The sequence below is a fragment of the Schistocerca cancellata genome, chromosome 1 (assembly GCF_023864275.1).
Source record: "Schistocerca cancellata isolate TAMUIC-IGC-003103 chromosome 1, iqSchCanc2.1, whole genome shotgun sequence".
Taxonomy (NCBI): Eukaryota; Metazoa; Arthropoda; class Insecta; order Orthoptera; family Acrididae; genus Schistocerca; species Schistocerca cancellata.
In genome coordinates this window covers 315,546,157-315,571,526 of record NC_064626.1, presented here as the reverse complement: position 1 = coordinate 315,571,526, position 25,370 = coordinate 315,546,157, and the positions used below count along the sequence as shown (strand labels likewise).

The window sequence follows — 25,370 nt, the reverse complement described above, 5'->3', positions numbered from 1 at the left end:
CATATGAGCAATATATAGAGAGTGAGGTAACGGCCAAGTTGTGGTGACCTGAAAATATTCTTAGTTCGGAGTTGGCGTGACCGCACTGGGGCCTCTCGGTGGGCCGCGGCTCGTCGTCGGCTGCATGGTGCCGAACGTTAGCTGGTGTCCAGGGACCACATGGGAGGGAATTCCGTGGTGACGCTGTGTCGATAAAGGAGACATGCCAGGAATACCAAAGATGGCGGACTTAGCGAAACCCTAATGGCAGCCATTTAACAGTTTGTATAGAAATTAATAGTAGCCAGATGAATCATAATACCTCAAAAAAGAACATGTACCTTACCATTATTTGCACGATGATTCTGATGGTGTAATCAGATTTTCAGTGTCTTTATTACTTTAAAGTTTAGTATGTGACAATAAATTATACAAGTAACACCCAGCAATCAATTTCCAAAATCTAAACAGTGTCTTTATAAAGCTATTGGTATAAATTACAGGCATGTAACTTGAATAGTACAAGAGTTATTGGAGGTCAAAGTGGCCGATTACTATCGATCGCGTCAGGCCATAAGTACTCCATAGTTACACAAAAAAACAGTGGCAGCATGCTTATGAATATATTGATTTGTCTATGTCTTTGTTTATATCTGACTTATCCTATTCATGAAGAAATTGGGTAAATATTTACTGTGTTTTAGAAAGCACAGAGACATTAGGCTACTGGCCTACATTTTGTTTCTGTTCTTTTGATATATGTTTAGTTGATTTTTTTTTATTTATTTAATTATGTGTGTTAGAGCATGTTTATGGTCCAGACATAGGAATATTTATTTAATTTCAAGTTACTTAAATGTAAATCCAGTATTTAAAATGTGTTTCATTATGTTTGTGAGTGTGCATTGGCTTGAAGACATGGCAGGAGCGCTCTAGCCGATCACAGCGGTCGTTACTACAGCAGGCGACTACCGAAGTGGCGGAGGACTGAACAGTATGGGAGAGGACGGAGAAAGTCCTGGACAGTATAGCGTGAGTACGGCACAGGACATGGGAGGTGCTGGACGGAAAGTGCTGGACGACAGTCGCGGGCAAGAGTAGGGAGAGAGGAGCAGTTTGCGTGTGGTCACGGAAGTTAGAAATATTTCATAGTGCCAACTCGTTCAATTGTGAGATTTCCGTGCCTTCTGCAGTGAAGACACAGTACGCGTTTAGAAGTGAATATCTCATGAGCTATGTAGTTGTTGTTCATAACTAATTATGTTAAGTAGGAATCTATTGTTTCCCTGTTGTTCAACTTCTATTTTATTTTATTGCTGGACCATTGACACTAATAAATGTTTTACAGCAATAAAGGGCATTCTTAAAGGTACTTCTGCTGTCGAACTCATCATTTAAAGTCGTTAAAATAGTACCTGAAGAATTTATTTAATTGCAATCTTTCATGTATAAATGTTTATGTTACATTCAAAATTCACAATTGCCGAGTGATAGGAGCCTTCGGCCATTCGATTCTTGTGTATATTCATATTGTATACAGTAGACTCAGCAGTATTTGGCTTGTAATGCGGCAACTATGTATCCTAGCCCCTAGACAATGAAATCAGTTAAAAATTTTAATATTTCATCTCTGAGTCTGTGGGTACGTAGATGAGGGCCATCACCACATCATATTTTTCTATTTGAAAGCCCACAAGAGTTTGCTAAAGGCAACATGGCCGTAGCTGTATTTGACTTTTGGAAGCAGTTAGAGAAGAGGGAGACTATCGAGCAATATACATTTCCTTTCAGATCTCACATGGAAATGAGTTTCAATAATACTGTGTCAACCTACATATTTAGCATAGGAAAATAAAGTTAATAAAGAAATTGTGAAGAAACTGTTCTAAGGCATTTGTACTTAGCTCAAAGGTTCCATCTTTTTCTTGTCAAAAAATGGGTCAAATGCGTAAAAAAAGAAATTGTGTTTGTAACAGATCTGTAAAATGTAGTGAATATGGAGAGTTCCTTAGCGTAAGATGTGTGGCTAGTGAAGCACTTAAAACTACATCTGTATTAATCAATGTATAAGGGACATTCAAAAAGAAATGAGCCGGAGGCATAATTACAGAAAACAGTAGCTGTATGTTAGAAGTATTGACCCCGGCTGTTGAGACACAAAGGCAACGAAGACAAGACACCACCTTGTGTCCCACTGTAACATAAGGCGGTGAATGGCTGTCTCATAAAATTCTCAGGGCTGTGATGTTAACCAGTTCCGCACACACAGCTGGATGACGTCGTCCACACAAGTACATGAAAGATTATGCTGACGTTCTTCTTTGAGTAAGGTGACCCCTTTCTGATTCACTTCCTGCAGCATGGGACAGCATTACTCACAAAACTTGACCACCCTTCGCCAAGCGATCAAAACAAAATGACTACGCAATTTCACCTGTGGGGTCGTTCCGCTCCACAACAATGCATAGCCTCATACTGCCAACACAGTCATGGGCACTCGTGCAGAAACTCAAATAAAAGGTTCTCTGTCACCCTCCACACAATCTGGACCTCTCTCCCCATGATTACGACATTTTTGGTCCCTGCAAAAAGGCTCTGATGGGCAAACGATTTACCTCGGATGACGACATCCAGCTGTAAGTGCGGAACTGGTTAACATTGCATCCACGGGTATTTTATGAGACAGCCATTCACCACCTTGTGTCACAGTGGGACAAGTGTATCAACAGCCAGGGTCAATACTTCTAACACACAGGTACTGGTTTCTGTAATGATATCTCCAGCTTGTTTCTTTTTGAATGGCCCTTATAGTTTTCCTGAACCATTATTTCTGATGTAGCAAAATGAGAATACACAAGAGAAAAGTGTCAAATTACATAGTGACAGGGTGGGTGGTCATTATTTACCTTCAGAAAACAAAATTCCAGTTCGGCTAATACATGTATCTGAAGTCTAATAATCATAATAATAATAATAACAATAACAACCCCCTTTCCCCTTTATTCTAATTAACATTACTTTATTTTTCACTGCCAGTACTTCAATATTTACTCTGGTTCTTTTCTATCTCCCATCTTCGTCCGTCTTTGGTTTTATCCTTCCGTCTATTGGTTTACTTTCCCCTTAGTTCTTAACTGAACCATTCATTCCACTTTTCATTTCTCTTCTTTTTAATCCTTATTTATTTCTCATTCTGTCCAATCATTTCTAGACTGGCTTTAAGGGAGGAATCGAGGAATATTTCACAACACTAAAATGCTACCATAGCTATAAGACTGGGCTGATAATAGTGCACAATGAGATATTTAAGCACAATTGCACCATCTGTGAACAGAATGGGAAGCAGCTCTATGTCGTACAATGGAAAGTATTTTCTGCCATACACTTCACAGTGATTTGCTGAGTACAGATGTAGATCAAAGCTGGCACAGTACTGATGAAAGTACCGTCACTGACCTTCTACTCTCTCTCTCTCTCTCTCTCTCTCTCTCTCTCTCTCTCCCCCCCTCTCTCTCCCCCCCCCCCTCCCCCCGGAATTGGTCCCTCTCGACTTGGGGCCTGAGTGATCTAACCTTGCAAAACCTTTCTGTCCTTTCCTGCTTGTGGAAGGAACTAACAGTTCTAAAAGCCAGCTGTAGGTTCCCTCACTTTAAAAGTCTCAGTACTGAATCTCACCTCCTATAGATAAAAAATGGCCACGCAACGTCTCCTGCTAGCTTGTGATGTATCATACAGTGTGTGTAATTGACGTGTACTTACATACATACATACTCTGCAAGGCACTGTATGGTGTATGGCACCAAGTTCACTATCAGTCATTTGCTTCCCTATTCCACTTCCAAATGGAGTGAGGGAAAAACGACTATCGATATGTCTCTAAATGAGCCCCACTTATCTAGTCTTTGTGCTCCTTGCATGAAATGTATGTTAGCAATAGAATCGCTCTGCAATCAGCTGCAAAAGCAAGTTCTCTAAACTTCCTCAACAGTGTTCCACGAGAAAAAAAAAAAAAAAAAAAAAAAACATCCTCTTTGCCGGTATTCCCATTTGAGTTCATGAAGCATCTCCATACTAGTCTCGTATTGACAGAACCTACTGGTAACAAATCTAGCAGCTGATTTAATGTCTTCCTTTAATCCAACCTGGTGGGGACCCAAACACTTGAGCAGAACTCAAAAATGGATCAAACAAGTGTTCTATACCACTCTTCCTTCTACATGATCTACACTTTCCTAAAATTCTCTCAATAAACTTAAGTCGACTGTTCGAGTTCCCAAAACCATATTTAAGCATTTACTCCATTTCATATAGCTTTACTTCAACAGTTGGGTCTGCCTTTTAATTTTTCAAAATGCTGTACAATTTTTCTTGTCAGTCTGCCGGGACTAATTTGTTGGACATGCCCAAAGAATATGGGCACATTTTCCTAATTTCACCCGTAATGTTTCCTACATGGTTGTACACTTAAACTTTTCTACTGTGGCTGTCTTTCTTTTGCAGATCTTATAATGGGGGTGGTTATACTTATCTAACAATAGAATATTCATTAACTTCTAGGACACAATATAATGGAAGATCATGAACTTCTAGTCTCCAGCCTGCTATCAAACAAGTAGTACTTGGCCTTGCTGATCATCTCTACAAGGGCTACGAGATCACCTCCAGGAACGAGACCTGTTCGATACACTAGTTCCCCTGCAGTAACAAGTGAAAATTATTTCAATGGTCCTTTTGCACAGAACCATGATGAAAGTTGTTTCTGCTTACAATCTAGTTACAGCTCCCTACCATAACTTATCCTGTGCATGAAAGGTATATGATACTGGAAATGACATGGTTCACATATGAGGCATAATTCATTTGTATTGTATGTCAACTGCCACAACACTGGCAATTATTTGGATAGGCAAAAGTCTGGAGAAAGTCACTACATATATTTACTAATGAACTTTGAACAAACTCATCAATCAGTTGAAAGATTATGAACTTAAGGAGAATTACATCAAGCAACACTGGGGAATTAGTCAGCATGGCAAATACAGCATCTCTTCCTCAAATCAATTCTTAACCATAAAGATGGTTTCCTCACTCCTACGTGATCTAGCCATATTACTGGTACAACCAACTTTGGTTGCTCTTATTAGATTTTTATTGCTAAATACTGACTGCTATATTTCATAACAATGAATGAGGGCATTAGGAGGTGCTAATTTCAAAAATTTTACAAAGTATTATCTACACAGGAACTGAGATACAAGGGTGGAGCACACATATGAAGAGCAGGTGAGACATGGAGTATTAAGAGGATGAGTACCGTGTGTCAAGTTAGTCAACACAACATTTAGCCTTGGTTATCTGCAAAGAGAAGTTTGAAGTGTACCTGGAATATTTACTTAAGATTTTTATATTAGTGCAGGTTTGGTGAAAGCTATTGGTGTAACACAAAGGAAACATGCTAAGTACTACAAAAACATGTGAGAAGCAGTGTTTCATATACATAAATTTTACAGGGTGGGATCAGAAACATAGGTTTAGCTACACGGAGAGTATTCCCAATATGTATATTATGATGGGAGAAAAGATGAACCTTGTCCTGTGGGCTTAAAAGAGTAATAGGGATAGGTAGTAAATTGGCAACATTCTTCAGTATCCCTTCTCTCTCTCTCTCTCTCTCTCTCTCTCTCTCTCTCTCTCACTATAGAACTAATCATGCAGCCATTCAAGCACTCTCCTACACTCCACCTCAAACTTTTGAAAATGATCTTTAGGTCACCTGAGCAAGAAGAAACTTAGAAGAACAATATTTTCATGCTAGGCATATTAATCAATGCTCCCAATCTGTTCCCATGCTGCAGTGCTTAAGACTATTGCTTGGCACCTAGCAACTTGGTACCCCGTGTTTCACCACAACAGTTAACACCCAGCCCCCTCCCCTCCATCAAAATATAGGAAGGTTTCTGTGACACTATTGAATGCAATGTCGTCTGAGTCTTGTAAGTATGGTTTTGCAGCATTCAAACTACCATACTGATTGACAACATTAACAAGAAGAAGAAGAAGAAGAAGAAGAAGAAAAGAAATCAAGTACAAACATGGCAAATATATTATTTCTGTCATCTTCAGTTATACCTCCTGGTTCTGCATCACTATCATCTCCTTCACTTGCTGCTTTTCTTCTTTCACCTTCTGCATCACTTGCATCACTCCCAGAGGCTACTGTTGCTATTTTCTTTTTTGGTTTTTTCTTTATTTCTGCATCAGAGCCACTTTCATCACTAATGACTGCCCGCTTTCGTTTCCTACAAAAGAAGATTAACAAAAGACACACTGTTCAAATAATAACTGTTTTACTAACATCTGGGTCTGATAATTCTCTTTTAGACCACGAGAGTACTCAACAAATAAATTTGGTGGTCTAGATTTATTCCTAAATATAATTCTTCTAGGTTGTAACACAGCACTAAATACCAACATAAATAAGTGACTACAGCTTATTCTTTTAAGATACAGAAACTAAGTTTTCAACAAAACAGATGGAAGTGTAAGTAATTTCTCAAAATGCATTCTCAATTGTATCATTCAAAGATGTTTAAATCTATCTTTCATGGATAAAAATATCACGTGAATTTTCTGATGTTTTTATTTATATAATAGAACTCCCGGAGCATGTGTTTTCATTAATAAATATGAAACTCTTCTGCAAAGCATCAATGAAAAACTCTAAAACAAAACCTATGGCATAAACAAATATGCAACCCCCCCGCCTCTCTCTCTCACACGCGCGCACGCGCGCCCACACACACACACACACACACACACACACACACACACACACACACACACACACACAACATGCAAACTGAATTAATGATCAGCTCCAAGATGGTAAGCCAATGAGGATGAGAACTTATCAGAGTGTAGAGGCTTTTGGCAGGGAGATAGATAGATAGATAGAGAGAGAGAGAGAGAGAGAGAGAGAGAGAGATTACAATATATTATTTTAATTATGAATTTATATTTATAGACTGGTGCGGTTTTCTATCATGCATAAAAATAATTTTCTAGGTGTCTGTTTTATACATACTGGACATTAAATAAAATTGTCTTTTGGTTTCTGTAGCTTCTGCTACATTTCCAAGCACAAAACATATTTTTCTCAGTTAGTACATAATGTAAAATTCTGGCTGTATCACTGGATTATCTGTGTCCCTTGTGTCAACATCCTCCTCCTTGCACTGTGGGTAGCTCCTCTTCATCATAAAGATTCTGAAGTATTCTGCTTCCCACCTTTCTCTTTCCTTCTTATTCTGGGGAGATCACAATCATAGATTAGCACCTTTTTAGGTTCAGTTCCTTGAAATTACTTTCAATCTTCCCTATCACAGTATCTTTCCCCATAAGTGGATACAACCTATGAATGGCTTCGAAGAATACTAAAACATTTGTTATGTATTGCTGCACTTACACAAGCACACAGACCACATGATATTCAAGGCAAGTAATTGGTTGGAATAAGGCACCTGTGAATGTTCATCTCCGTTTTTCAAACCACACCTGAACAAATCTAGCAGTCTGAAGTGGTATCCTTCTATTTTGCTACATGGTGTATTCTCGAAACTACCAACTACACTTCAAGATGTACTTAGTCACTTCAAATATCTAAATCAATTCTGGACAGTATCTGTAGTTTGTGCAAACTATGATACCAGGTATTCATTTCTTGCAGATCATTCTGATTCTTCACTACATAAACAGCTAATTCAGGACTGATGGTAATTGTGTTACATTAACTTTAATTTATTTTTTAAAATACTTTTTCAGTGAGTGGTTACCCTAGTTACTGAAGAGTGACTTTCACTTGCTAAAATTCTCAACCAATGAGTTTGTGTAACGAGTCATCAAAATGGGCAGTGTTAAGCTCAATATACTAAATACTAGCAGTCTCAGATACATCCGTGCAGTTTCTTCCAAGTGTTAATTTACAAAGGCTAAAAGATGGTCCACAACTACATGCTATGATTTTGTTGCACAGATATTGGACATTTAATAAACCATCTCATATCTCGAGCGTGCAAATGATACAGCTTCAATCTACTGCTGGCTAGCGATCTGATGGTATGGGAAAGAACTTAAGCAGCATATGATTATGCTCTTGCAAAGTGTATTTTATACTCAACTCGGGACAGCACTGGTACCTTGACACTGTCATTGTGGGAGTGGGAGATGGTAGGGTGCGGGAAGTCAGACATGTGAAGAATGGTTCAAATGGTCAATACAGTGGCTTTTTTTAAATCAAGTTTTCCTGCATTAATTTACTTTGTGATTTACCCAGTGAATTCAAAGACTGGTGAAATTACTTGTGAAAAGACATGGAAATATACAATTACTTAATTAAAGCTTGTAACTCCTCACATAATATGGTGTAATACTAAAATGAGAAAAGCAATCTCACCTCATGAGAAGTTGACAATGATGTTATAATTCATGGCAACTGGAAAAAAGTTGTAAGGATTTGGAATTTTCCACTGCACTGTCCAAAGCCAGTGATGATGATGATTGGTTTGTGGGGTGCTCAACTGTGCGGTCATGAGCGTCCGTTCAAGGTCCCAATTTTTTACACAGTCCAATCTAGCTTCTCCAAAGCCAGTGCTGAATTAAATACTGATTACTTGCAAAGTTACAGATTTAGCTACTTTGCTTAACTCTTTGTGACAAACAGTCCAAAACAATTTTTTTATATTACTGATGCCTGTTTGCTAAAGAGTCAACTGCTCTCATTTTTCTCTATCCTGACAGCTATATTCCTTGCTCTTTACATACATGAACATGTGTGACTCCTTCATATGAAGCATGAAGCATGTTTAAAAAATAAGTGTACTGTGACCATAACAGGACGCGTTTTTTTTTATTTTTTGGGAGTTGGCAATACTGAGTGGTAGAGGAGGGGGAATCCCCTGACCAGAGCTAGCATCGCAGGAACACAATGGTGTGTAAACTCATGTTGCAGCGTCCAGATGCGTGAAAGACGTTGGTAAGAAATCCTGCAAAGTGCGAGTTATGTGCTGTGACCAACTTCCTACTTGCAGAAGGAATAACACCTACAGAAATATTTTCATGAACCAAAATGAGGTACAGCACAGGTGTTATGAACAGAACAAGTGTGTTTAAGTAGTGTAGGGAGTTTAGAGGCAGCAGAACAAATATTAATAATGAACAAAGAAGTGAAAGAATTCCCTCGTTGACTGATGAGTTGGCGCAAAACATTGAGGAAGCTGCTGTGAAAGCTGCTGATGAGCTGGTGCAAAAAGCTGGGAAACTGTTAGTGAAGACTGCTGACTGACAGTGGATGAAAATTTCTAAGATGTTTCCACAACTCTCCAGAACTCTCTCATATGAGACATTCACAGCAATACTGGAATGCTAGTGCAAGATGCGTCCCAAAACAGCTAACAGAGCAGCACGGGAGAAATAGGTCAATAGCACCTGCACGTCCTTGAGTGACTTCAATTGGAAGATGAGGACTTTCTGAGCTCTACTGTGGCTGGAGATGAAATGTTGGTGGCTTATTACATGCCTGAGAAGAAAAGAATCTTCACAGTGGTGTACAGCGTTTTTCTGTCTGCCAAAAAGTTCAAAACCACAATTTTGGTTACAAAAATCATAATTTGGTTGAATTTCTGCCTCGGATGAACTATCAATGCTTAACTATATTGTGAGACTAAAAATATTCCTAAGGAGCGTCCAAAGCAAAAGGAAGAGAATGCTGATGAGAGGGTTGTGCCTGTTATAAGACAACACTCATCTTCATACAGCCTTTAGCCACCATAATGCTCTTGGGCTCATTTGGTTGGGATGTTTTGAACCACCTCCTGTATTCTCTCCTGACTTGGTGCCTTCAGATTATCTTTCCACCTCCCTGGAGGCACATATGACTAATTCAATTTTCAACTGACAAGCAGATGCAGAAAGAGGTTCCGAATTGGGGAAGGAGCTCTCGAAGGAAGGCATAAAGAAGCTTGTGCCATAGCCCACTATATGTGTTGAACAGGACGGTGATTATGTGGAAAAATAGTCAACACACCTATCAACAATATCCTGTATTTTGTTTTCAAATATACTTTTTCTAAAAAAATGTAAAACTCTAGCACACTTACTTTCTGAATATGCCTTGTATTTCTATTAATTCGATCAACTCCCTTGAGCAAAGACATGTATCAGCCTTTTAAAATTAAATGTAGATAGAAAGATAATAAACATTAGATTGAACTAACATACACTTTTTTAGGGCCAGATTTGTGGTGATTTCTGGTCCAAATGCTATTATCTGCCTGCACAGATTTGACCTATTCCCAAATATTTGCTATGATTTGTCTGTGTAGATGCAATATGCGGAAACAAACTGTATCTTGTGGACCATCTTGATCCTGCCTCTCTTTTTACAATTTTTGAAACAATTTGGAAGGAGAGTGTCTTTCAGCTTAACCTCTTCACTTTCAAGGGCTTCTAATTTATCCTTTTTTTATGTGCCATCATTGAGGATATGTTTCCACTGGAAAACACATGTGACTATTAAGTAGCAAATTAAGACAGTAATTCATTGTTTTCCAAGGACAATCAATCTCACCCCCCCCCCCCCCCCAGATTCCATTTCATAATGGAGCTCTTAAAAAATGACTACTCATAATAGCTGTTACTACAATTTTGGCTTTTGAGAACTTATTATTTTGCATTCTGGTGGTCATATAAATTAAAACAATGACATACCTATATTCACACGGAAAGTTTCATTTCTTGAGGAGTAGTAGCCAACCAACCCCTCCTCCGTACCCCATATCACATCAACTGGCTGACTTGCCACGGCCAATTTTTACATTAATGTACAGCAGAAACATTTACGTCAATCTACATCTACATCTGTTGTTGTGGTTTCCAGTCCATAGACTGGTTTGATGCAGCTCTCCATGCTACTCTATCCTGTGCAAGCCTCTTCATCTCTAAATAACTACTGCAACCTACATCTTCTGAATCTGCTTACTGTATTCATCTCTTGGTCTGCCTCTACGATTTTTATCCTCCACGCTTCCCTCCAATACTAAGCTGGTGATCCTTTGATGCCTCAGCACGTGTCTACCAACAGCTCTCTTCTTCTCATATTGTGCCACAAATTCCTCTTCTCCCCAACAGTACTTATTAATTACATGATCTACCCATCTAATCTTCAGCATTCTTCTGTAGCACCACATTTCGAAAGCTTCTATTCTCTTCTAGTCTACACTGTTTATCATCCATCTTTCACTTCCAAACATGGCTACACTTCATACAAATACTTTCAGAAGAGACTTCCTGACACTTATATCTATACTCGATGTTTACAAATTTCTCTTCTTTAGAAATGTTTTCTTGGACATAGCCAGTCTACATTTTATATCCTCTCTACTTCAACCATCTTCAGTTATTTTGCTCCCCAAATAGCAAAACTAATCTACTACTTTGTGTCTCATTTCCTAATCTAATTCCCTCAGCTTCACCTGATTTAATTTGACTGCATTCCATTATTCTCATTTCACTCTTGTTCATGTGCATCTTATAGCCTCCTTTAAAGACACTGTCCATTCCTTCCAGCTGCTTTGCTGTCTCTGACGGAATTACAGTGTCATCGAAAAAACCACAAAGTTTTTTTTCTTCTCCATGGATTTTAATTTCTACTCCAAATTTTTCTTTTTTTCCCCTTTACTGCTTGCTCAATACACAGATTGAATAGCATCAGGATAGGCTACAAACCTGTCTCCACTCCCTCCTCAACCACTGCTTCACTTTCATGCCCCTTGACTCTTGTAACTGCCTTCTGGTTTCTGTAAAAATTGTAAATAGCCTTTCGCTCCCTGTATTTTACACCTGCCACCTTCAGAATTTGAAATAGAGTATGCCAGTCACCATGGTCAAAAGCTTTTTCTAAGTCTACAAATGCTAGACACATAGGTTTGCCTTTCCTTAAGTGAACAATAATCATTAGAAGTGATTGGAATGTATAACATTACAACTGTGTAAGTTGGCACCGCAGGAAGTGTGTCACATAAAGTGATAAGTTTTGCATAGTGATAAACACATTTCGCATTAATGGAGTAAAAATATTCTGCTCGTTAAGAATAGTGGACGATCATCAAGAAGAGATCATAGCAGAAGAAAGAAGACAGTGATGTCCGACATGGCAAGGCAATCTGCGTAATCAGAGGAAACAATGGGATGCAATGTCATTGCGTGGATAGCAACTCAGCACAGCAGTAGAGAAGTGGTGTGCTGGAAGCACTCTAGCTGAGGCATGGAGTTTGATGCACAATGAGGCAGCAGAATATTACTGCACCCAGTAAATTATACAATTTTCAAAGTAAGTTAAACTGACAGAACAGAGGTGTATATAATTAATGTTACTTAGAAGTGGCATGACAACTAAAAGTAAAATGAGCAAACCAAATATTAGCGAGAATATGGCACAGGAGACCTCTGGCTTGTCAGAGAAGTGTGATGTATTTCCACTTATAAAATCAAAAGAAGGCCCTGTAGTCAGGATGAACGATATTGTAAGTAACAAGGGGCAGGAAGTCCCATTAAAGACTTAAGATACCACAGAAAATGCTGCAAACTCAGACACTCATACAGTGGCCAAGGAAAGAATGACGACTGAAAGTGAAACCATGTTTTCAGGTATGTTTTTCAACTAGAGGAAAGTGCAAGGGAAACTAAATAACAAAACTGAAAATGACTAACAACAAAACAGAAGAAACTTCTATAGTGACTAACAAGAAACTAGAAGAAAATAACCAAAAACTTGAAGCTACTAATAACAGAATATACAGGAAAGTGCTAGAGTACTACAGAACAGTTGATAAAAATTATGAAAGAAATTAGCAAGAACTCAGCTGTTAGGTTGGATAATAGGAATACTAACCAACATTTCAAAGGGACAGATGAAAAAAAAAAAAAATAATGGAGAACATTATGAAGGAACAGTGAGCAGTTGCTCAAAATTTCGAAAAAGAGAGTCACCACTGGGGAAGTAGCCGTAGTAAATCGCAGTAAATTTATTAAAGAATTACAACATAATGTTAAAATTTTATATCATAATTTTGGTAAGAACCTTGAAAAATTAAATGTGTCAGTCTCCAATGTAAATAAAAAAGTAGATGAAACAGAAACAGCTTTATCTAATAAAATATCTTCAGTAGAAACATATTAAAGATATATTCACAAATGTAGCTAGTATTCAGAAAGAGGTCAGTGATTTTACTAACAGAGGCACTGATATCTTTGCTGGAAGGGTTGAAGAGAAATTAAATTCACAATTAAAAGACATTATTGCTGTAAATAATAGTGGAAACAATACAAATGAAGACTACTACTTAAAAGTTCATACTTTACATAATTTTTCGCCAGAAGGGAAACTTCATCCTAAAGCTTTCGAGAAACCAGAAGACTGGGATGAGAGGAGGAAAATAGGATGTATTAAAAGTAGAATGGAAGGAGATGCATTTTTATGGGGAATGAGAGCTGGTGAAACACGTCAAATGTATAATGAATTTATTAAAAAAATTCTTAGACACATACTAAGCTAACAGAACTGTATGCAATGTTAGAAACTGCATCTTCCAGGGGAGAAATTTCTTAGAAATCGGGTATGATAGGTATAAAGATTATTTTCAAAGCTTCTGCGAGAAGACCTTGTGTTTAAATAACCCACTTAGTGAGAAGACTTTATTGCTGTAGTTTTGGTCAAACTACCAGTCAGTGTTCAGGAAAAATTAATAGGGATATCAAAAAAAGATAACAAGATATTTTACAAACTTTAGACCACTTGGATGCAATTTCAGGGGAGAAAAGATCCAGTAATGGCTGGGGAGGAGTAAATTGGAGATTGAGAGAAAGTGGTAATTGGAGGGGAAAAAAAAACAGAAACCATAATGAGCATAGGGAACACAACAGAAATCATAATGGGAGAGACAATGAGAAGCATGGCAATGGCTTTAACAGACACGGTAGAGGAGGGTCGAACGAACCACAGTAACAGGCAATAGCAAGAAAAAAATGAGACACAATGACAACAGGGCAGAAAGAAACTAAGAAAGGAGACCCCAGAAAAGGGAAAACTAGAGAGCAGTTTGTGAGAGGTCTGAACACAAGCTCATATAAGTAATATGGCACTGACTATGAAGACGTTTATAAGGGAAAGTTGGGGGCTGAGGTTGGGTTGTTTGGGGGAATAGACCAAACAGCGAGGTCATTGGTCTCATCGGATTAGGGAAGAATGGGGAAGGAAATCGGCCGTGCGCTTTCAAAGGAACCATCCCAGCATTTGCCTGGAGCGATTTAGGGAAATCGCGGAAAACCTAAATCAGGATGGCCGGACATGGGATTGAACCGTCGTCCTCCTGAATGCGAGTTCAGTGTGCTACCACTGTGCCACCTCGCTCGGTAAGGAAAAAGTCTTGGGGGGTAACAGAGAAGTTCTTTTTGAAGATGATGAAATACATAAGAAAGAGGAATACCAACCAGTTGCAATCTGGAAATTAATGGAATTAATGCAATTGCTGTTACTGATACAGGAAGTGAATTACGTGCTGTAGCAGAGGGGCTTTATGCCCAAATAGGAGGTAGAAGTGAGGTACCAGTATTGCCGTTACAATGAGTTACAGTTATAGGTGCAGGAGGAGGAGAATTTCAGAAAATAAAGAATCATGTGTTATTAGAGATAAATGTTCAAGGAATTTTATTGGAGGTTAGTGCTATGGTGGTCTCAAATCTTTGTACTGAATCAATAATAGGGACAGATTTGTTGGTGGACTATTAAGCAATTATCGGTTTAGAAAATAGTAGTATGAACCTAATGGTAAACAGTTCTCAGAAGGAAATTAAATTTGACAAAATGGATAGTCCCAAAGAGAAAGTGCATGATAAGCACCACCTTAAAATAACGCACAAGTATTTTCGGTGGGAAGTAGATAAAGAGGAAGGTATATCCCTGAGAAAAACGAATCAGAATCAGAGTGAGGTTGGTTCATGGATAGTAGATGAAATAAAGAAATTTTATGAAATGTTTGAAGGACCATTGTAGGATGCTACATCCTAATGTAGAGGAAGTAGCACACCCAGAGTCCCACCATGTGATAAGAGGCATATACAATATAGTCGATGTTAAGAGATTCTATGATAACTGAACAGAAGCCTACACACTCTGAAGACGGAATATCTCTCTCGTAAGATAACAATGAATATACACTGTGAAATACACAGACATGACCATGAAATGCATTGTAAATAATAGTTCTATTAAACTGCTGAGAGAGAAAGTAGTTCTAAGTATTCTGAAATAACGTATGTTCAGTTTATGTGTCTGTATAAAAAAGGCAGGGATTGACTGAACCCCGAGAGGACGTGGTGTGTTGGTGTACTGTGACGTCAGCAAGGACATTAAAGGGACCGCATAGGTGGAGAGAGGCTACGATGTGTGCAGAGCACAGACAGATTATGGAACAGCCAAGCCAGATGATTATGTGATGTGGCTGACATGACGTAAACAGAGATACGTCACAACTGCAACATTGGTAAACGTAGTGAGCCGACCCTTTATGAAGTATAGATAAACAAACAATGTACACCTAAATAATTTAATACCAACAGTTAACAGCTGTTATTAAAGATTCAATCCAATAAACAATAAAGTAATTAAAAAGAGGATAATTTTTCAAGAAGTAATCAAATTAATGGACTGTCACATAACTTTTGAATTGTTTATTACATAATAATTATTTGAAAAGTAGTCTCCAATTCATAAGGGTGGTAGTAAATTAAATTTTTGAATTTTGGCCACATGGGCAGAACCAGTAGAGTTAGTTAGAATAAACAATCTAGTGTTTGGGAAATGTAATTTATTATTATTATTTCTATTTTTCTCAGACCTTAGGTCTGGTTAAAAATGGAAAGTGACGCAGACCTTCATCAAGCGTGACTTCCTTTTAACTGTATGGTATATGTTACATTGTATTTAGGAACTTTCAGGTTATTGAACACGTATCAATAATTACGGATTTCTGTAGTTGTATATATACGTTTGGATGTAGCTGTATTGCGTTGATGTACTGGTGGATATTGTGTGGTATGACTCCTGTAGTTGATAGTATAATCGGTATAATGTCAACTTTATCCTGATGCCACATGTCCTTGACTTCCACAGTCAGTTGGATGTATTTTTCAATTTTTTTCTCCTGTTTTCTTTTGTATATTTGTTGTATTGGGTATGGATATCTCGATTAGTTGTGTTAATTTCTTCTTTTTATTGGTGAGTATGATGGCAGGTTTGTTATGTGGTGGTGTTTTATCTGTTATAATGGTTCTGTTCCAGTATAATTTGTATTCATCATTCTCCAGTACATTTTGTGGTGCATACTTGTATGTGGGAACGTGTTGTTTTATTAGTTTATGTTTTATGGCAAGTTGTTGATGTATTATTTTTGCTACATTGTCATGTCTTCTGGGGTATTCTGCATTTGCTAGTATTGTACATCCACTTGTGATGTGATCTACTGTTTCTATTTGTTGTTTGCAAAGTCTGCATTTATCTGGTGTGGTATTGGGATCTTTAATAATATGCTTGCTGTAATACCTGGTGTTTATTGTTTGATCCTGTATTGCAATCGTGAAACCTTCTGTCTCACTGTATATATTGCCTTTTCTTCTTCTGTGTTGGATGCGTCTTGATCGATGTGTGGCTGTGTTAGATGATACGGGTGCCTGCCATGTAGTGTTTTCTTTTTCCAATTTACTTTCTTCGTATCTGTTGATGTTATGTGATCTAAAGGGTTGTAGAAGTGGTTATGAAATTGCAGTGGTGTAGCCGATGTATTTATATGAGTGATTGCTTTGTGTATTTTGCTAGTTTCTGCTCGTTCTAGAAAGAATTTTCTTAAATTGTCTACCTGTCCATAATGTAGGTTTTTTATGTCGATGAATCCCCTTCCTCCTTCCTTTCTGCTTAATGTGAATCTTTCTGTTGCTGAATGTATGTGATGTATTCTATATTTGTGGCATTGTGAACGTGTAAGTGTATTGAGTGCTTCTAGGTCTGTGTTACTCCATTTCACTACTCCAAATGAGTAGGTCGATATTGGTATAGCATAAGTATTTATAGCTTTTGTCTTGTTTCTTGCTGTCAATTCTGTTTTCAGTATTTTTGTTAGTCTTTGTCTATATTTTTCTTTTAGTTCTTCTTTAATATTTGTATTATCTATTCCCATTTTTTTTCTGTATCCTAGGTATTCATAGGCATCTGTTTTTTCCATCGCTTCTATGGAATCACTGTGGTTATTCAATATGTAATCTTCTTGTTTAGTGTGTTTTCCCTTGACTATGCTATTTTTCTTACATTTGTCTGTTCCAAAAGCCATATTTATATCATTGCTGAATACTTCTGTTATCTTTAGTAACTGGTTGAGTTGTTGATTTGTTGCTGCCAGTAGTTTTAGATCATCCATGTATAGCAAATGTGTGATTTTGTGTGGGTATGTTCCAGTAATATTATATCCATAATTTGTATTATTTAGCATGTTGGATAGTGGGTTCAGAGCAAGACAGAACCAGAGAGGACTCCTTGGTATATTCCACGCTTAATCTGTATTGGCTGTGATGTGATATTATATGAATTTGTTTGGATATTAAGTGTGGTTTTCCAGTTTTTCATTACTATGTTTAGGAATTGTATCAATTTAGGATCTACTTTGTATATTTCCAATATCTGTAGTAACCATGAGTGGGGTACACTATCAAAAGCTTTTTGGTAATCAATGTATGCGTAGTGTAGCGACCATTGTTTAGTTTTAGCTTGATATGTCACCTCTGTATCGATTATCAGTTGCTCTTTACATCCTCGTGCTCCTTTGCAGCTGCCTTTTTGTTCGTCATTTATAATTTTGTTCTGTGTTGTACGTGTCATTAATTTCTGTGTAATGACTGAAGTTAATATTTTGTAGATTGTTGGTAGGCATGTTATGGGGCGATATTTAGCTGGGTTTGCTGTGTCTGCTTGATCTTTAGGTTTCAGATAGGTTATTCCATGTGTAAGTGTATCAGGGAATGTGTATGGGTCTGCAATGTAACTGTTAAATAATTTATAGTTAGATGTGAATGTGTTGAGGTGAACTTCTTTAGCCAGAAATTTGCTATTTTATCATTTCCAGGGGCTTTCCAATTGTGCGTAGAATTAATTGCTCGGGTGACTTCATGTTGCAAAATTATCACTTCAGGCATTTGTGGTATCATCTTGTACGAGTCTATTTCTGCTTGTATCCACCGTGCATGCCTGTTATGTTGTACCGGGTTTGACCATATGTTGCTCCAGAAGTGTTCCATGTCTGTTATGTTTGGTGGATTGTCTATTTTAATGTGTGTGTTATCTATTGTTTGGTAAAATTTCTTTTGGTTTATGTTGAATGTTTGGTTTTGTTTCCTTCTATTTTCACTTTTTTTGTATCTTCCGAGTCGTTTGGCCAATGCTTGTAATTTCTGCTTCTTATCATCTAATTGCTCTATTGCTTCTAGTTGTGAGATTTTACCTAACCTTTTTCGATTTTTGTCTGATATTTCATTTCTTATAAATTGTGTTAGCTGTCCGATGTCTTTTCTCAGTTTTTCTATTCTGATCTGTAGCCTGTGTTGCCATGCTGGTTTTGTGGGTTTCTTCTGTGTGTTGGTTGGTTCTGATCTCTGCCTAGTGTGTATATTTAGTGTAGCGAGTGCTCCTACATAAACCAGTAGTTGTAACTCTTCCATAGTTGTGTTTTCGTTTATTTTGTTGTGTATGATTGTGTTGATAGTTGTAATTGTTGTTTCGACTTGTGGGTTATTTGCTGGTCTATGCAAGAATGGTCTAATGTCTGTATTTGTGTCTTTGTATTCTATATATGTCAACTGAAATTTTTCTTCTATATCTCACATGTGTGTCACTTGATGTTCTATTTGTGCTTGTTCTGGTGGCTGTCTTAAGATTTCGTTTTCCTCTGATTGTTTAATTGACGTGTTTTGTTCTTTGTTTGTTTTCTCTGGGATGTTTGAGTCCATTACTGTATTTTCTTCTTCTTCTTCTTCTAATTGCGCATTATTTTGTTCCAGTATTTGTTGTACTTGTTGTTTGATGTTTTCTAATTGTGACTGGGGTATCCTGTTATTTTTGATTATTACACGGATCTGATCAGCCAGTTGTTGTTCTGTTAAAAATTTTAATTACGGGTATCTGGTAATAAATGTTGTGTATACTTGTGATCTGTATCCAGTTGTGTTGGTTCCTAGGCTTGTTGCTAGGTAATAACAGAACATGAGGTGTCGATTAACTTCATCTGACCATCTCATCCTCTGTCTTTGTTTTCCTTCTAGGGTGGTTGCAGGGAGCATATCCTGCAAAACACCTCTATTTGGATTTAAATCATTTTCCAGTTGGCTGGCAGTGTCGTTACCATTGTGGGTGGGCATAAGGTTCAAGCGCCGTCCCCGACCATGACGGCGCTTGTCCGAGGCTTCTTTAGTTCTGTCCTGAACCAAGTAGTCACACTAAAAGGGGGGTTAGCCCTATTAGTGGTTTGTTCTTTTCGTCGCCTTTTACGACTGGCAGAACATACCGGAGGCCTATTCTTTTCCCAGGCCTCCACGGGGTTTATTATTATTATTATTATTATTATTTTGGCTCCCCTGTGCCTTCATCTCATGTATTCATACTTGATGTCTTGATGATGAGAACATAGGGAATTCTGAGCACACCTCCATAGATGAAGTGCACTGATAACCAAGTCTGATGACAAGTTAGCAACCAGAGACGCTGTTGGCAAATTATGGCTGGAATCATCAAGCAATGCACACATGTCACCTAGGAGCAACAATTTTGGCTCATGACTAATAGTGCTTCTCGCCAAATAACTGTGTCGAGCTAATATAAATTTGCCTTTGTGATCATACTTGAAGTATTTTGTATAATATGTTTTGTTGATATACATTCATGTGATATTTTGAAAGATTTTGGTAGTTAAAATTTAGGAGAGCATGGTAGTCAAAACTCAAAGATTATGCAAATGCTAATAATCAGAAGCTAGGAGAACTGTTTCACAGTAGGTGCAAATGTAGTAAGATTTCATAAACCAGTAGATTTTGCATTGTAAAGATTTCTGTCAAACTACTAAAATCATATTTGAAGTGGCCAAGAATATGTAAAGTAACAGGCATAAAATAAAATGACCTATGGTGTAAGGGCTGCTCCTAAGAACTGAGATAACGAGTTTCTAATGTTTCCAAAATTCTGATTTTATCTGAAAAAAAATCAATAAAAAAAATCACAGTTTTGAAAAGCAGTTACCAAACAGGATATGTAAGGTACTGCTTATTTGCAGGTAAGAGTGCATTTTGCTTTATTTCTAGTTTCATCATTTACATACGTGAATTGAATGTATCAGCACTGCAGTACGTATGGAGTAAGCAACGACTGGTAGGTTCCCATGTTGGGTAGCAGAGGTAGTTGGCCATCTGGAGCATTCAAAGCCAGTGGGATGAGTAGAGGATGTAAAAATCACTCGTGATGTCAGCAAGGAAATACATAGGGGAAGTGCATTTATCTGGCACGAATCATGTAATTGTTATTAATAAATATTTGCTAACAAAAGTTGCCTTTTGCCACTCAGACATTAAGAGGAGTCCACAGGTCATAAATACTGTCTTTCAGTAATTTTACAATGCCAAGAAACATTGATATTAAAAAATAACTTTGGTATAACCAGAGATGTATGATCTTATATGAATTATACTGGTTGTATGGTCGAGCACTGAAACACCTGAGTCGAAACAAGGCCCCGGGAGTAGACAACATTCCATTAGAACTACTGGCGGCCTTGGGAGAGCCAGTCCTGAAAAAACTCTACCATCTGGTGAGCAAGCTGTACGAGACAGGCAAAATACCCTCAGACTTCAAGAAGAATATAATAATTCCAATCCCAAAGAAAGCAGGTGCTGACAGATGTGAAAATTACCGAACTATCAGTTAATAAGTCACAGCTGCAAAATACTAACGCGAATTATTTACAGACGAATGGAAAAACTGGTAGAAGCCGACCTCAGGGAAGATCAGTTTGGATTCCGTAGAAATGTTGGAACACGTGAGGCAATACTGACCTTACGACTTATCTTAGAAGAAAGATTAAGGAAAGGCAAACCTACGTTTCTAGCATTTGTAGACTTAGAGAAAGCTTTTGATAATGTTGACTGGAATACTCTCCTTCAAATTCTAAAGGTAGAAAGCTTTTGATAATGTTGACTGGAATACTCTCCTTCAAATTCTAAAGGTGGCAGGGGTAAAATACCGGGAGCGAAAAGCTATTTACAATTTGTACAGAAAACAGATGGCAGTTATGAGAGTCGAGGGACATGAAAGGGAAGCAGTGGTTGGGAAGGGAGTAAGACAGGGTTGTAGCCTCTCCCCGATGTTATTCAATCTGTACATTGAGCAAGCAGTAAAGGAAACAAAAGAAAAATTCAGAGTAGTTATTAAAATCCAGGGAGAAGAAATAAAAACTTTGAGGTTCGCCGATGACATTGTAATTCTGTCAGAGACAGAAAAGGACTTGGAAGAGCAGTTGAATGGAATGGACAGTGTCTTGAAAGGAGATATAAGATGAACATCAACAAAAGCAAAACGAGGATAATGGAATGTATTCGAATTAAATCGGGTGATGCTGAGGAATAAGGTTAGGAAATGAGACACTTAAAGTGGTAAATGAGTTTTGCTATTTGGGGAGCAAAATGACTAATGACGGTTGAAGTAGAGAGGATATAAAATGTAGACTGGCAATGGCAAGGGAAGCGTTTCTGAAGAAGAGAAAGTTGTTAACATCGAGTAGAGATTTAAGTGTCAGGAAGTTGTTTCTGAAAGTATTTGTATGGAGTGTAGCCATGTATGGAAGTGAAACATGGACAATAAATAGTTTGGACAAGAAGAGAATAGAAGCTTTCGAAATGTGGTGCTACAGAAGAATGTTGAAGATCAGGTGGGTAGATCATGTAACTAATGAGGAGGTATTGAATAGGATTGGGGAGAAGAGAAGTTTGTGGTACAACTTGACTAGAAGAAGGGATCGATTGGTAGGATATGTCCTGAGGCATCAAGGGATCACAAATTTAGCATTGGAGGGCAGTGTGGAGGGTAAAAATCATAGAGGGAGACCAAGAGATGAATACACTAAGCAGATTCAGAAGGATGTAGGTTGTAGTAGGTACTGGGAGATGAAGGAGCTTGCACAGGATAGATTAGCATGTAGAGTTGCATCAAACCAGTCTCAGGACTGAAGACCATAACAACAACAACAACAACAACAACATGGTCAAGACACGGACTATGTGCCACAGTCGGCAGTTGTTGATAGGATGCCTTTTGGTCTACTCATGCAGTAGACCACGCTCTTGTTCCGTTAATAGATAGCTTGTAATTTGTGCAAAGAAGTTCAGTTTATGGTATTTTTTAAATAAACACACGTTAATAGCATCACGTGTAAAAATTATTTACACAAAAAACTTTTTCTTGCTTCATTATGTAAAACACAGACAGTAGTATTGCACTTTCAGAATCTGATGGCATTGCTACAGCTGTGCACAGGGATATAAAACTATGAGAGCATCTCCACATAACACGTAAAAAATATTTCTATGTGGCAGCTCACTATGTGAGTTCAAGTTCGGACTGGCTTAATTATCGCAAAACGCGGGTAGGAAAGCATGGCCAGTTATAATGTATGCGCCTTACACCACCATCTATGGACTCAACTGCTAAACTGAGACATATCTGAAGGTTCAGTACAAGTGGGGGGTTCTTGAAACTTTCCCATGGATCAAATAAATCTGTGACCATTCGTGTTGCACTTCTCTGTACGTTCAATATCCCATTTAGTCCTATTCAGTATAGGTCCCACACACTTGAGCAATATTCTAGAACCATCTGCATGAGAGATTTGTAAGCAATCTCCTTTGTAGACTGACTGCACTTCCCCAATATTATGCCAATAACCCAAAATCTACCACAAGCTTTACCCACTACTGAACTTACATGATCATTCCATTTCATATCCCTACAAACTGTTACACCCTGGTATTTATACAAGTTGGCTGATTCCAACACTGACTCAATGACATTATTGTCATAGGATATTATGTTTTTTCGTTTTGTGAAGAGCACAGTTTAACATTTTTGAACATTTAAAAGCAAGCTGCCAGCCTCTGGATCACTTAAAAATTTTATCAAGATCTGACTGAATATTTATGCAGTTTCTTTCAGACAGTACTTCATTATATATAACTCCATCGTCTGCAAATATTCTGAGGTTACTATTAATACTGTCTGCAAGATCATTAATATGCATCATGAACAGCAAGTGTACCAATACATTTCCCTGCTGCACACCCAAAGTTACTTTTACAACTGATGATAACTCTCCATCTGAGATAACATGTTGCATCCTCCCTGCCAAAATGTCCTCAATCCAGTCACAAATTTCACTTCATATCCCATATGTTCATATTTTTTAAAGTAACTGTAGGTGTGGTACTGAGTCAAATGCTTTACGGAAATCAAGAAATACTGCATCTACCCACCTGCCTTGATTCAAAACTTTCACTACTCCATGCGAGAAAAGTGCAAGTTGGGTCTTGCCTGATGATGATTCAGCTCAGAAGGTGTTTTAAGATTTTACAACAAATCAATGTCTAGGATACTAGATGGTAATTTTGTGGATCATTTCTCCTACCGTTCCTGTGGACAGGTGTGACCTGTGCTTTTTTCCAAGAACTGAGCACAGTTTTTTGTTAGAGGGATCTATGACAGATTAAATGATTTCAGCTGTTTCTAAATACCACTGACACTAATAATTACCTTGCTCATATTTTCAGTGGTACGAGGATTAAATTGGGGCAGTTCTCCTGGGTTTTCTTTGTTAAAAAAAGTAATAATAATAATAATAATAATAATAATAATAATAATAATAATAACAACAACAACAACAATAATAAATCTCTGGAAATGAAGTTAAGCATTTCAGCTTTTGCTTTGCTACCCTCAGTTTCATTTCCTGTCTCATTCATTTGGGACTGGATACTAACGTTGATGCCACTAACAGCCATAACACACAAAAAAATATTTTGGAACACTGTTCCGGGCAAACAGCTATCTATTAATATAACTTATTTAGTAAAAACAGACGAAGTCTCATTTAAGTTGCTAATTTTTATTTCTAGATGACCTGTTTTGCTCTTCTAAAGAGATCACATCAAATCTACATTCCTTGAGGACAGAAAGAATTGCTGGCATCGAGCAAGCCTGTCCATACTGGCGTGGAAAATACTGCAATAACTAAAACTTCAATGCGACTATGACTGTATTTACTAAATAAGTAGCCTTTATGTATGAACAGAATTTCTGTGGGTTTTGTGAAATACAATTCAACAATGCTCTTCTATCGTATTCACTGAAGGCTACACTTATAATTCTCTTGACAGTCAAATGTGTTTGCTTTAGCATCTCTCTATCTATAGCCCTATACTTTGTTTTATACCTATTATGCAGTACTCTCTGTTTCTTTAGAAATTTGTTTACAGTGACTGTATACCATGGAGGGGTCTCTCCCACAACAAACTGTTCTACTGGGTACGTATCTATTTAGTGCATGGTAATTAATCTTTTAATTTTGAGTCATAGTTCCTCTACATGCTCTTGCCCTAAGCTAAAAGTTTGAAATTCCTCTGTGAGATATGACACTACCAATTCTTTATCTAGTTTACTGAACTTATATATCTTTCTACTTGTTTTAGTTATCTTTTGTACTTTGGTAATCAATGTTACCACAACCGCAACATAGTATGCAACTGCATACCATTTTCGATGGGGACATCCTCAAAGACGTCAGGTTTATTTGTTGCAATTAGATGCAATATATTTCCATAATGAGAGGGTTCTGCATTATCTGTTCTCGGTAGTTTTCAGAAAAGGCATTTAGTAATGATTCACAAGATGTCTTATCACAACCACCACTAACAAAACTGTAATTTTCTCGATGATTCAAGTCCCCACTGATGATTATAGTATGATTGGGGAACTTATATACAAGTGAACTGAGGTTTTCTCTAAGGTTTCCTGTTACATCAGGAGATGAATCTGGTGGGTGATGGAAGGATCCAATTATCATTTTATGCCCATCCCTGATACTTTGTCTTGTCCAAACAATTTCACAAACAGCTTCAATTTCTGTCGTGGTGGATCTGAGATTTTTGTCTACTGTGACAAACACACCAACTCCATTTCCCATTTGCCTATCCTTTTGATATGT

At 37.7% G+C, this 25,370-nt stretch overlaps 1 protein-coding gene across 1 annotated transcript in view; it reads right to left on the bottom strand.

The window, feature by feature from the left end:
- LOC126172899 (another transcription unit protein) overlaps positions 1-25,370 on the bottom strand; it is a 73,997-nt gene that overhangs the window by 28,899 nt on the left and 19,728 nt on the right. The window contains exon 4 of the mRNA XM_049920915.1: positions 6,109-6,278. Within this exon, the coding sequence (XP_049776872.1) occupies positions 6,109-6,278 (170 nt within the window). The remainder of the gene's footprint in view (positions 1-6,108; positions 6,279-25,370) is intronic.